General features: G+C 46.7%; 1 protein-coding gene across 3 annotated transcripts in view; it reads left to right on the top strand.

Annotated features, from left to right (window-relative positions):
- Window positions 1–14,495, top strand: part of STRADB (STE20 related adaptor beta) — a 41,104-nt gene that overhangs the window by 3,393 nt on the left and 23,216 nt on the right. For all 3 annotated transcript variants that reach the window (XM_063429854.1, XM_063429856.1, XM_063429855.1), the window contains exons 3-7: window positions 264–344; window positions 1,906–2,008; window positions 10,141–10,262; window positions 10,592–10,700; window positions 13,558–13,681. In XM_063429854.1, the coding sequence (XP_063285924.1) occupies window positions 264–344; window positions 1,906–2,008; window positions 10,141–10,262; window positions 10,592–10,700; window positions 13,558–13,681 (539 nt within the window). The remainder of the gene's footprint in view (window positions 1–263; window positions 345–1,905; window positions 2,009–10,140; window positions 10,263–10,591; window positions 10,701–13,557; window positions 13,682–14,495) is intronic.

Raw genomic sequence — 14,495 nt, 5'->3', positions numbered from 1 at the left:
ATAAATGTTCTGGACAAAAAAACATTGATAAAAATACATATGTATACACTACAAAATTGTCTCTTGGCATGCATTTTTTTCCCTTTTTTTCCCCCCTTCACATTGTAGTTTATACCTAAGGGATGAAATGTCATTGCAGGCGTCTTAGTAAGTAAATAAGTTACCTAGGAAGCTAATGGAACACAGACGCAGAGGCTAGTCTTGACACTGCACTCAATGGTCGACGATCTGGGTGCCGTTAATAAATAATGCTTCCTTTTCAGGATTGTTCCTGCTTGAGAGGGACACCTGTCAAATCAATAAATCAAGATAAGGAGTCTACCTCCAGCATATATTCTCACTGGGTAAGTACAGTATCTTTGCGTTATCCATTGAATGTTATGTGAGCATTCTACTGTGAAACAGGTTTTCTCATTGGGACAGGTTCAGGTATGGATGTTTCACTGGCCCCGGACCACCAACAGCAATATCACCGTCAGTCTTTAAAAATAATGCAGAGTCCCCAGACGAGATGGTGACAGTGCCACTGTAGGGACGAAGACAATTCCAAGTTCTGAACCATAGTCCCATTGTCTATGCAGTTACAGTTGTAAGTTGCTTGGATCAAGATCCCATGCCGCAACGGCAGCAAATTTGCCCTCTAAGAGCAATTACGGCATGTCCTTAGTAGAATAGTCGGTCTCAGCCTATACCCAGTGCAGGAGTGTGCCTCTCGCGGTTGGCGGTAGTCTCTGGGGAAACGCTGGTGCACGCCGGCGGGCTGTATAGGGCCTCTGCTGTGCGGGTGTGGGGAGAGGTGATCCTCCAGCCCCAGGCTGGTGAGCAGGCCTGCATCACTGTGCCACAAACCCGGTGACTCTTGTGGGAGTGCTGGGGGGCCTGATGTTTTGCTGCCGGTTACGGCGCTGGGACCTCCGCTGCTGTGGTAGATGCTTTCGGGCTTTAGCCCTGGTGGCCTTCAGCCAGGTGGGGTAGGGGTGCGTGGTTGTGTAATCACTGTGCCCGAGGACACCCTCCTCTCTCCCTGCTGCTTGTGCCCCAACTCACCGGCGCATGGCTTGGATCGTGAGTCGGTCTGGGCTGTCTGCATACGCTGCTCCAGCCTTTCCTAGAACCGGAGGAAGATTTCCTCGAGGCGATGCAGGATGTCTTCGGCATTGCTTTGACCGGGTAGGTGGTTTCGAGTGTGCGGTGAGTATTCAGCCATCTTGGAAGTGCCACGAGGCAAGCGTTTGCTGGGTGCTGGTGCAAGATGTATTCTGCTGCGGGTCTATATGGTCCAGGATAACCCCCACTGGACCGGGGGGGGGGGGGGAGGTGTATGTACGAGGTCGCAGGCGCTGTGTCTGTGCCCGGAGAGCGGCCGTCTCCCCGCGGCTCAGTCCCTGGTAGGCCGCAAGCCTCGGCTTGTCCGCTGGATTGTGCCTGAACTTGGGAGAGGTACCGATCGATGCAGCAGCCTCTCCCAATTGTTGTCGTCGTGGTTTGCTGGTTATCAGCCTCGATTTTTGGGCAGAAATCTCTGTTTTTTTGTCCCCAGACGTGGGAGCTCTTGCTGGACACGTCTGGGTTGCTTGGTTGCTTAGCTCCGCCCCCCCCATATATATTCTATATATTTTTTAGGGACCGAACTGACTTTATTTTAATAACCTGTATGTTTACCTAACACAGCAGTAAGTGTTATAAAATGTAAAAAAATGGAGGGGGAGATAATTTTTTTAAACATTTTTATTTATAATCCTTTTTTTTTCCCACAGCCAGTGCAACCTAATAAAAAGAGTTTAAAATAGATTCACATATCAGTCCTGATTGTAAAATGCCTCATGTATAGGATCTAGATTAGTTTGCAATCCCCTGATTTCACTGCTATCAGTGTTCATTACCACTTTTTCTATTTATTTCCAGGCAGGTGAACTGCCGCAGTGTTGGAGTCCTCCTGTGCCAGGAGAACATGAAATGCCAGTACGCTGCTCTGAAGCTTCCAGCTATGAACTGCAAGAGGAACTTGGTACAATATTTTTTTCATGTTTCTCAGAATTCTCTATCAGTAAAGACATTTAGACTGTTTTTAAAATTAAAAGTTCTTTAAACATGGTGTTTATGTATCCAGGGTAGATTTTGGTACATGGTTCTTAAAGTTTAATATAGCATTCCATTGGTTTCCAAGGAGATTGCTTCACTTTTAGAGTCATTATACAGAGCCCCCATAGTTTGTGACGACTGACCAGAATCGACTGGAATTATGAAACTGTGACAGAGCTCCTGTACTCCAAAGTACCTCCGCCCAATCTGCTTGCAGGAACCCTGGAACGCTTCCGCAGTCGCCGCAGCTTGATTGGGGTCCTTCTGGAGCTTTTCCGCCCGACCAGGCTGCAACGCTCCTTCAGGCAGGTATCGTTCCCTCTGCCTATTCCGCTGCAGCCCTTCTCCAGGCAGGTATCACCCTCTGCCTATTCCAGTGCAGCCCTTCTTCCAGGCATTCCATTGCTATTGCCTTTACAAAGGCACTTACAGCTCTAAGGCCTAGCTCTCTTTATTTATCCCAGGGCCAGAAAAATCATACAGCCAGCTAACAGGTCCAAAGACACAGGGATCTCTAAAAATCCACACAGAACACCCAGTTCTAAATTGAACTAATATACAATACTTTATTTTTCTTGGGACTAGCCCATATGTTCATCACATAAACATTGCTGTGACAAACATAATAAAAGTTAAATAACCAAAACATGTCACAAAATATACATGAAATTATAATGGCATAATAACATATTATTAAAGGAATGGGGAAGACAATAATTAACAGAAAATATCTCTTCTGTCTGCAGAATTAGCAATATGCAAATCTACCCAAATATGCAAATTAGCAAGCCCAGATCTTCAGATAGTGCATATAGCTGTTGCAAGACCCTTGCAACCAACAGGTGGCGTTGTACAGGCTCCACAGCCAAATCCACCAAGTTGATTGCAAGCATTAGCAAGACAAAAGAGCACACTAACCTTTAACCCCAAACAACCATATTACACACACCTTGCACCTACAATGGACACGGGGTGACTTAAACATAGGAATCATTCAGAAACCTAATTGAATTGTCCACCATAAGCTCTTGGTGATGGTGACTACTGTCACAGAAACCACATAAGTACAGTTGCAAGAAAAAGTATGTGAACCCTTTGGAATGATATGGATTTCTGCACAAATTGGTCATAAAATGTGATCTGATCATCATCTAAGTCACAACAATAGACAATCACAGTCTGCCTGAACTAATAACACACAAAGAATGAAATGTTGCCATGTTTTTATTGAACACACCATGTAAACATTCACCGTGCAGGTGGAAGAAGTATGTGAACCCTTGGATGAACCTCCTTTGGCAGCAATAACTTCAACCAAACGTTTCCTGTAGTTGCAGATCAGACGTGCACAACGGACAGGAGTAATTCTTGACCATTCCTCTTTACAGAACTGTTTCAGTTCAGCAATATTCTTGGGATGTCTGGTGTGAATCGCTTTCTTGAGGTCATGCCACAGCATCTCAATCGGGTTGAGGTCAGGACTCTGACTTCAGAAGGCGCATTTTCTTCTGTTTAAGCCATTCTGTTGTTGATTTACTTCTATGCTTTGGGTCATTGTCCTGTTGCAACACCCATCTTCTGTTGAGCTTCAGCTGGTAGACAGATGGCCTTAAGTTCTCCTGCAAAATGTCTTGATAAACTTGGGAATTCATTTTTCCTTCGATGATAGCAATCCGTCCGCAGCAAAGCAGCCCCAAACCATGATGCCCCCACCATCATACTTCACAGTTGGGATGAGGTTTTGATGTTGGTGTGATGTGCCTCTTTTTCGCCACACATAGTGTTGTGTGTTTCTTCCAAACAACTCAACTTTGGTTTCATCTGTCCACAGAATATTTTGCCAGTACTGCTGTGGAACATCCAGGTGCTCTTGTGCAAACTGTAAACGTGCAGCAATGTTTTGTTTGGACAGAAGTGGCTTCCTCTGTGGTAATCTCCCATGAAATCCATTCTTGTTTAGTGTTTTACATATTGTAGATTCACTAACAGGGATGTTAGCATTTGCCAGTGACTTTTGTAAGTCTTTAGCTGACACTCTAGGATTCTTCTTCACCTCATTGAGCAGTCTGTGCTGTGCTCTTGCAGTCATTTTTACAGGACGGCCACTCCTAGGGAGAGTAGCAGCAGTGCTGAACTTTCTCCATTTATAGACAATTTGTCTTCCCGAGGACTGATGAACAGCAAGGCTTTTGGAGATACTTTTATAACCCTTTCCAGCTTTATGCAAGTCAACAATTCTTAATCGTAGGTCTTCTGAGAGCTCTTTTGTGCGAGGCATCATTCACATCAGGCAATGCTTCTTGTGAAAAGCAAACCCAGAACTGGTGTGTGTGTTTTTTATAGGGCAGCTGTAACCAACACCTCCAATCTCATCTCATTGATTGGACTCCAGTTGGCTGACATCTCACTCCAATTAGCTCTTGGAGATGTCATTAGTCTAGGGGTTCACATACTTTTTCCACCTGCACTGTGAATGTTTACATGGTGTGTTCAATAAAAACATGGCAACATTTCATTCTTTGTTTTATTAGTTTAAGCAGACTGTGATTGTCTATTGTTGTGACTTAGATGATGATCAGATCACATTTTATGACCAATTTGTGCAGAAATCCATATCATTCGAAAGGGTTCACATACTTTTTCTTGCAACTGTATTTTATGTATTTGTTTAGCAGGTTAAAGGGACTCTATAGTCAACATATAAAAGCAAGAAAGACAGGTCCCCCAGCCTTCTTTCTTGCTTTTATATGAACTTGTCATTAAAAAAAAAAAAAAAAATCCGAGTAAGTTTTAATAATAAAACTTACCTCCGTTCCAGCGCTGAGCTCCCCGCTAGGCCACGCCCCCTTTTTCGTCAAAATGCCGAAATCGCGGGACCCAATAGGACGCTTCTCCTTGAGAAGCGTCATCGCGATGTGGTGCGCATGCGCGGTTTCGCGCTGCACCAATCGCATTCTTCATAGAGCGGCATTAAATGCCGCCCTATGAAGAAACTCAGCGCTCAACCGCGCATGTGCGCGGAATGCGCGTTCACGAGCTGAGCTGTCTGACTGACAGCTCAGCTCACTTTCTATACCCGCCCCCCTCCTCAGCCAAACTGTTTGCCTATAAACACTATATATAGAGATCTCTCTATATATAGTGTTTCTATGCAAACACACAAGTAGTAAAAAATTAGACATACACACAATCTCTCTCCATCCATATCCATCCCCATCATCCATCCCCCATCATCCATATCCATTCCCATCATTCATATCCATTCCCATCATCCATCCATATCCATCCATCCCCATCATCCACCCACATCATCCATTCCCATCATTCATATCCATCCCCATCATCCATCCACTCCCATCATCCATCCACTCCCATCATCAATATCCATCCATCCACTCCCATATCCATCCACTCCCATCATCCATCTCCATTCCCATCATCCATTCCCATCATCCATCCACTCCCATCATCCATATCCATCCATCCACACTCCCATCATCCATCCCCAAATCCATCCACTCCCATCATCCATATCCATTCCCATCATCCATATCCATCCCCATCATCCATATCCATCCATCATCCATCCCCCAAATCCATCCATTCCGATCATCCATATCCATTCCCATCATCCATCCCCAACATCCATATGCATCCCCATCATCCATATCCATCATCCATATCCATCCCCAAATCCATCCACTCCCATCATCCATATCCAGCCACCCACTCCCATCATCCCTATCCATCCACTCCCATCATCCATATCCATCCATCCTCACCCACTCACCCTCAGTCACCCACCCACACTCAATAAATAAGTTTACTTACTGTTTGAATCCTCTCCTCCTCTTCGGTCTTCAGCTGTCAGCTCAAGCCCCTCCCACAGCAGTGCTGACTGCCTCAGCGCACAAAGCGCGCACAAAGCGCGTGCACAGTGCTTTGTGTGCTGATAGCACATCTGAAGTATTCACCCATGCGTGAATACGTCAGACGTGAATGAGGCCTTTTTAGGGCCTCTGAACTCGGACAGTCCCTCTGGTGGCCGTCTGATTGACTGCAACAAGAGGTGTTCCAAGCTTCCAATGTAAACACTGCATTTTCTTAGAAAATACAGTGCTTACAAGAAAAAGGCTGCAGGGAGCTGTAGCACTCACCTGAACAACCTCATTAAGCTGAAGTTGTTCAGGTGACTATAGTGTCCCTTTAACCTATTCATACCTTGAGTTTTCTTGTAGGTCTTTACTTGCTAAAATTAATACTAACACTTGAAGCCTGTTTCCGGTACAGGCTTCCTTTCGATAAAGCAGTATTTAGCTTTATTTTTTTTAACTTTACCTCTTAATCTTCCACTTTCCAAATCAAAATCTTTTCTCAGTTGAAATGGTTCATTTTTGTCTGAAAGTTGCCCAGTTTTGGCTTCCCGCCTTTTCTTTGTCTACACTAGTAGGATTATTCTCTAGTGAAGTGAGAATTCAAAGTAAATATCACGTTTAAGGTCAAAATAGCCAAACTGGAAGAATTCCCAGTCAATTATGGTTTCATTTCAGCTACTCTGGCCTTATATTTGAAATTCACATGAGGTTTTCACTTTAGCCCCACAGCAATACTAGAGTTGGACTACTATTCTACATACACAGTTTTTTGCCATTAATAAAGGTATTTCCTATTTAATTTACTTAATTTATATCACAGCCCAGAGATGCCTAACACTACATTATATTCTGTAATATACCGTATTTATCGTCGTATAACACACACTTTTTCTCCCTGAAAATAGGGGGGAAATTATGGGTGCGTGTTATACGCCGATATAGGGGCGGACTGACACGGGCCGGCCCTTTAAATGATGCAGCCGCCTGAGCACTCTATTAAGAGCGCTCAGGCGGCTGCAGTTGCTTCTCACCTCTCCTCCCCTGTAGCGTGGCCGAGCTGCTCTGCTGTCCGCGGTGCCCGGCCGGAGTGATAGGAAGGTGCACGCTCAGTGTGCACCTTCCTGTCAGTCCGACCGGGTACAGGAAACAGAAACTCCTGTTCCGCGTAGAGGGGGGTAAGAAGAGAGGGAGGGGGAGTAAGAAGAGAGGGAGGGGGAGTAAGAAGAGAGGGAGGGGGAGTAAGAAGAGAGGGAGGGGGAGTAAGAAGAGAGGGAGGGGGAGTAAGAAGAGAGGGAGGGGGAGTAAGAAGAGAGGGAGGGGGAGTAAGAAGAGAGGGAGGGGGAGTAAGAAGAGAGGGAGGGGGAGTAAGAAGAGAGGGAGGGGGAGTAAGAAGAGAGGGAGGGGGAGTAAGAAGAGAGGGAGGGGGAGTAAGAAGAGAGGGAGGGGGAGTAAGAAGGGGGTAAGAAGAGGGGGAGGGGGAAGTAAGAAGGGGGTAAGAAGAGGGGGAGGGGGAAGTAAGAAGGGGGTAAGAAGAGGGGGAGGGGGAAGTAAGAAGGGGGTAAGAAGAGGGGGAGGGGGAAGTAAGAAGGGGGTAAGAAGAGGGGGAGGGGGAAGTAAGAAGGGGGTAAGAAGAGGGGGAGGGGGAAGTAAGAAGGGGGTAAGAAGAGGGGGAGGGGGAAGTAAGAAAGGGGTAAGAAGAGGGGGGAGTAAGAAGGGGAGGGGGAGGGGGGAGTAAGAAAGGGGGGTAAGAAGAGGGGGAAGGGAGTAAGAAGAGGGGGAGTGGGGTAAGGGGAGGGGGGTAAGAAGAAGGGGAGGGGGGTAAGAAGAAGGGGAGGGGGGTAAGAAGAAGGGGAGGGGGGGTAAGAAGAAGGGGAGGGGGAGTAAGAAGAAGGGGAGGGGGAGTAAGAAGAGGGGGAGGGGGGTAAGAAGAAGGGGAGGGGGAGTAAGAAGAGAGGGAGGGGGGAGTAAGAAGGGTAGGGGGAGTAAGAAGAAAGGGAGGGGGGAGTAAGAAGGGGGGGAGGGGGGAATAAGAAAGGGGTAAGAAAAGGGCGAGGGGGGGTAAGAAGAGGGGGGAGGGGGGTAAGAATAGGGGGAGGGGGGAGTAAGAAAGGGGGGTAAGAAGAGGGGGGAGGGGGGTAAGAAGAGGGGGAGGGGGGAGTAAGAAAGGGGGGTAAGAAGAGGGGGAGGGGGGAGTAAGAAAGGGGGGTAAGAAGAGGGGGAGGGGGGAGTAAGAAGGGGGTAAGAAGAAGAAGAGGGGGAGGAAGAGGGGGAGTAAGAAAGGGGGGTAAGAAGAGGGGGAGGGGGGATGGGGGGTAAGAAGAAGGGGAGGGGGGAGTACGATGGGGGTAAGAAGAGGGGGAGGGGGGAGTAACAAGAGGGGGAGGGGGAGTAACAAGAGGAAGAGGGGGGGTAAGAAGAGGGGGAGGGGGGAGTAAGAAGGGGGGAGGGGGGAATAAGAAGGGGGTAAGAAAAGGGCGAGGGGGGAGTAAGAAGAGGGCCCCCCCCCCACAGTGGTATTGCTAAATGGCCAAAATTAGAAGAACGGGTGAAGGAATTTGTACTTAATCATAGAAAAGCGGGCATTGCATTATCAACAAAAATGATCATCATTCAAGCAGTGAAAATCAGCAAAGAGTTGCAAATACAAGATTTCAAAGGGACAGCATCATGGTGCCAAAGATTTATGAAGAGGCATGAGCTTTGGATGCGAACAATAACCAGGATTGCCCAGCCTATGCCAGAAGATTATGAAGAGAAGATAATACATTTTCATTCATTTATTATCAAACAAAGGAAGAGACAAAATTTTGAAATTGGTCAAATCGGCAACATGGACGAAGTACCACTCACTTTTGATGTTCCTTCAAATAAAACTGTTGAAGCAAAAGGTTCCAAGACAGTAACAATTAAAACTTCAGGGCATGAAAAAAATCGTTGTACTGTGGTCCTTGCTGTCACTGCAGACGGAAACAAGCTGCCACCATTGGTCATTTTTAAAAGGAAAACTTTTCCTAAGGTGAAGATTCCAAGTGGCATACAGGTGCATGTTCATCCCAAAGGTTGGATGGACGAAGAAGGCATGAGGCTTTGGATCAGAAATGTGTGGGAGAAGCGCCCAGGTGCTTTGTTAAAGAAGCCATCCTTGTTAGTACTGGACTCATTCAGATCTCATCTTACAGAACCAACAAAGAAAGAATTTTGAATGTGCAAAACAGAAGTAGCAGTCATTCCAGGAGGACTTACATCCCAATTGCAGCCATTGGATGTTTCCATTAACAAGCCCTTCAAAGCCTTCATGCGTGAAGAATGGAATAAATACATGTGTGATGAAAGCCAACATGAAAGTACAAGTTCCGGGAGAATGAAAAGACCTGGCATTTCAAAAGTGTGTCAGTGGATAAAGACTTCGTGGGACGCAGTTAAAGAAGATCTTATTATCAAATCTTTTAAGAAATGTGGCATAAGCAATGCTTTGGATGGTGAAGAAGACGAGCTGATTTATGAAGACCGTAGCAGTGAAAGCAGCAGTGTTCAGTTCAACGATATTGAAGATAGCAGTGAAGATGAAGAGTTTCTTGGTTTCCCAGATAGCAGCGATTTCTGAGTAAACTTTTGTAAAAACATATAATATCCAAGTTTCTTTGTTAAAACAGTTGCTTTTACTGTCATTTTACGTTATTTACCTTATAAGTGTTAATAATATTAATAGAAAAAAGTTCTGAGCTACCCTTATTTTGCTTCAAAGTTCTTTATTTGAAATTTAAGTTTTTTTTATCTGAAATTTCCTTCTTAAAATGAGGTGCGTGTTATACGCCGATAAATACGGTATTTCCTTAATTATGATTTTGCCATTGTCCTGCAGAATGCTTGTTAATGTATTCTGATACTCGCGCATCGTCATGTTATTGACCTTGATTGTTTTGCAAATAAAGAATTATTGAAAATGTGTGTGTATCACATGTGGCACATTCTTTATCTGTACAGCCCCAGTCTGATCACTCTGAAAATGCTAACCAGTGAGTGAGTGCTGGTATCAGTGTTTTTCTGGTGAAGCCACAGACTGAGCACAGATTGATACTAGCTAAGATTCGTGATGCAGGACACAATTTGGAAGTATTGGAACATTTTGTCTGAATTTGTTTGCAAAATTCTGTTTTTCATTTGTCTCTGTTCACAATTCCAGGTAAAGGTTTTGGCAATTTAACCACTGTCTACCTCGCTCGTCACACTCCAAGTGGAACACTTATCACTGCGCGACTCACCGACCTGGAGAGCTGCTCTGATGAACGCCTGGCTGCCTTACAGGTAAACATTGTGCTGGTTTTAGAGAACATTTTCATGTGTGATTTCCACCTACATGCCCATGACACTTCGGTTTCTTTCAGTACTGCTAATAAAAGGATTTATCTGTGCTACAAGCTGTAGTCTGATTTATTCTTCTGTCCACCAACATGAGCGTATTTTGGTCTAAAGACCTGTTCCACTTTGCCATGTTTTTTGTTGAATTATTTCATTTTCTTGGGACCTGTGGCTGCTAAACATGCTCATCTCTTGGCATTGTGGTCCATATGTCCTGGACATGTGACTGAATACTAACCCATTTAACATTTATCCTGTGTAATGCTGTTTTTCAGAATGAGGTGGTTATGGCGCCATTGCTTTGCCACCCTAACGTTATGACCTCTTGGAAGATATTTACTTCTGGGACCTGGCTTTGGGTTATTAGTCCTTTCATGGCATACAGTAAGTGATTGTGTATATTATGGAACAATCAAGGTAGAAAGAGCTCTCTAGAGGCATGTACATTCAGAGGCATAACTAGATACCCTCCAGATGTTACATCTCCCCCTCCCCCCCCCCAGCTCCTCCATGTGTCTCATTCCCTCCCCCCAGCTCCTCCATGTGTCCCATTTCCCCCGAGGCCCTTCCACGTGTCCCATTTCCCCCGAGGCCCTTCCACGTGTCCCATTTCCCCCGAGGCCCTTCCACGTGTCCCATTTCCCCCGAGGCCCTTCCACGTGTCCCATTTCCCCCGAGGCCCTTCCACGTGTCCCATTTCCCCCGAGGCCCTTCCACGTGTCCCATTTCCCCCGAGGCCCTTCCACGTGTCCCATTTCCCCCGAGGCCCTTCCACGTGTCCCATTTCCCCCGAGGCCCTTCCACGTGTCCCATTTCCCCCGAGGCCCTTCCACGTGTCCCATTTCCCCCGAGGCCCTTCCACGTGTCCCATTTCCCCCGAGGCCCTTCCACGTGTCCCATTTCCCCCGAGGCCCTTCCACGTGTCCCATTTCCCCCGAGGCCCTTCCACGTGTCCCATTTCCCCCGAGGCCCTTCCACGTGTCCCATTTCCCCCGAGGCCCTTCCACGTGTCCCATTTCCCCCGAGGCCCTTCCACGTGTCCCATTTCCCCCGAGGCCCTTCCACGTGTCCCATTTCCCCCGAGGCCCTTCCACGTGTCCCATTTCCCCCGAGGCCCTTCCACGTGTCCCATTTCCCCCGAGGCCCTTCCACGTGTCCCATTTCCCCCGAGGCCCTTCCACGTGTCCCATTTCCCCCGAGGCCCTTCCACGTGTCCCATTTCCCCCGAGCCCCTCCACGTTTCCCATTTCCCCCGAGCCCCTCCACGTTTCCCATTTCCCCCCCAGACCCTCCACGTTTCCCATTTCCCCCCCAGACCCTCCACGTTTCCCATTTCCCCCCCAGACCCTCCACGTTTCCCATTTCCCCCGAGCCCCTCCACGTTTCCCATTTCCCCCGAGCCCCTCCACGTTTCCCATTTCCCCCGAGCCCCTCCACGTTTCCCATTTCCCCCCCAGACCCTCCACGTTTCCCATTTCCCCCCCAGACCCTCCACGTTTCCCATTTCCCCCCCAGACCCTCCACGTTTCCCATTTCCCCCCCAGACCCTCCACGTGCCCTATTCCCCCCCAGACCCTCCACGTGCCCTATTCCCCCCCAGACCCTCCACGTGCCCTATTCCCCCCCAGACCCTCCACGTGCCCTATTCCCCCCCAGACCCTCCACGTGCCCTATTCCCCCCCAGACCCTCCACGTGCCCTATTCCCCCCCCAGACCCTCCACGTGCCCTATTCCCCCCCCAGACCCTCCACGTGCCCTATTCCCCCCCCAGACCCTCCACGTGCCCTATTCCCCCCCCAGACCCTCCACGTGCCCTATTCCCCCCCCAGACCCTCCACGTGCCCTATTCCCCCCCAGACCCTCCACGTGCCCTATTCCCCCCCAGACCCTCCACGTGCCCTATTCCCCCCCCAGACCCTCCACGTGCCCTATTCCCCCCCCAGACCCTCCACGTGCCCTATTCCCCCCCCAGACCCTCCACGTGCCCTATTCCCCCCCCAGACCCTCCACGTGCCCTATTCCCCCCCCAGACCCTCCACGTGCCCTATTCCCCCCCCAGACCCTCCACGTGCCCTATTCCCCCCCCAGACCCTCCACGTGCCCTATTCCCCCCCCAGACCCTCCACGTGCCCTATTCCCCCCCCAGACCCTCCACGTGCCCTATTCCCCCCCCAGACCCTCCACGTGCCCCATTCCCCCTCCAGACCCTCCACGTGCCCCATTCCCCCTCCAGATCCTCCACGTGCCCCATTCCCCCTCCAGACCCTCCATGTGCCCCATTCCCTCTTAGCCCCCCATGTGTCCCACTCCCCCCCCTTTCTTAAGGCTGGAATAAACTTTTTAACCAACCCCCCTCCAGGGCAATGAATGAATGTCATTTACTGTTGAGAAATATTATATATTAAATTGCTAAGTCTGATGTAAAACAAAATGTAACTTTTGTCCACTATAGCCATCATGCCAAATCTGAAGAAACAACAAAGTGGTGTGGGATGGTTATAATATAAGGGCATAATAAATGATAAATATTAGCAGAAAAAAAACTAAAAAGCATATATGCTGAACAAGTATCGAATTCAGTATTTAGGAATGATACTCAAATGTAGTAATTTTGAAAATGTAATGAGCTTAAAAAGATTATTTTTTATTTTTTTTAATGCTAATGTCAAATGTTACAAAGTTTAAAGGGGTATAATATAACACATTGCATGTACAAACATAAAATGTTGATAAACTAAGCAGCTCTAAACGGAAATTGTGGTCACTCGGATTCCTCCGATAGAGACAGAAACAAAATTCCCCAGTTACTTGAATAGGTCCCGATCCCTTGTCTAATAAATGGTGTAAGTAGCATGCGCCACGAGTGAAGGTCCTTATGTCCACGAGCAAAGCCACAGAATGAAGATGGTTAGAATGAAGTTACGTCTCACTGGTGGACGTAAGGATCTTCTTAATCATCTGAAATAAAGTGAGAGGCTCTCAAAGCCTTAATTTGCAAGCGTATCAGGGTGGGAAATTATGTTGACTGCTGAAACTCTATTATTTGAAACTTTGTTCATGTAATGTTAAAAATATATTTCTCTAAATATATAGTTCTACTAATTTCCCCAGCTGTGAAATTGCTCTGGATTTTGGTGATTTTAGTATACAAGCTCTCAGACGGCAAATGTCGTCCTTGCAGGCATTTTGAAAAACTATTTGGCTAATTATATATATATATTTTTTTTTCATGTCACCAAAGGTTCTGCTAGTAGCCTGCTGAAGACCTATTACCCTGATGGTATGAGTGAAGCTATACTAGCACACATCTTGTATGGGGCATTAAAAGGATTAAATTATCTCCACCAAAACGGATGCATTCATAGGTAAGCTGATGAAAAGAAACCTGTTATAAATCATTGTCGGGAAGTTCATGCTTGGAAATTGAAGCTTATAAAACTGCATTACTTCCATATGTTGGGTTTATCCTATAAGCTTGAGATCTATTTAATAAGCTTAAGAGTTTGAGTTAATTGTTAGAGCCGTGTAATAATTAGTCTTTATAGATGTACTGTGATTGACACTAAAAATTTAATTTATTTTTTTTATTCATAGTTTTATCCCCTTCCTCTGTTCGTTTATTAATAGTTTTATCCCTTTTATCATTATACTTTCCATGCATGTAAAAAGCATAGTACATCACACAGTTGTAAAGGTATGTCTGCTCTCTCGCTTTAAGGGAAACTCCAGACCTACAGCACTTTAGTTTGCTCAAATGCTTTATGTGTGAAGAGTTTGTACATAAAGCTCTTCAGATTTCACTTTCATAAATTAAAATGGTTACACTCTCTGGCTGTCAATCAGATAACCAGCCCTGTTACTTCCTGGTTTGGTTAGCTCAGTGGAGCTAAACTCAAGAGGCAGCAATAGCTCAGAGCACCTGCCTTGCAAAGACTTCTCATTGAGCTGCGTTGGGAAGTCTGTGATTGGACAGCTACAGAAAGTCTGGGCGGGGTTAAAAGGGGAGGGTTTGCAAAGCTGTATTTAGATATACCCCCAATCAAACAAATGCATAATTAAATGCAACTGGCTCGATGCTCACAGACAATCCTTGGTATTCCATTGATCTGTGTTGAAAAGTACACAAACGTGTAATCAGAAAGGCTCGTGATTATGTGTTTGCAGCACTTTTCCCTTACA

Source organism: Pelobates fuscus, chromosome 8, assembly GCF_036172605.1.
Source record: "Pelobates fuscus isolate aPelFus1 chromosome 8, aPelFus1.pri, whole genome shotgun sequence".
NCBI classification, from domain to species: domain Eukaryota; kingdom Metazoa; phylum Chordata; class Amphibia; order Anura; family Pelobatidae; genus Pelobates; species Pelobates fuscus.
The sequence above is the reverse complement of the archived record's forward strand: the minus strand, read 5'-3'. Positions and strand labels throughout refer to the sequence as shown.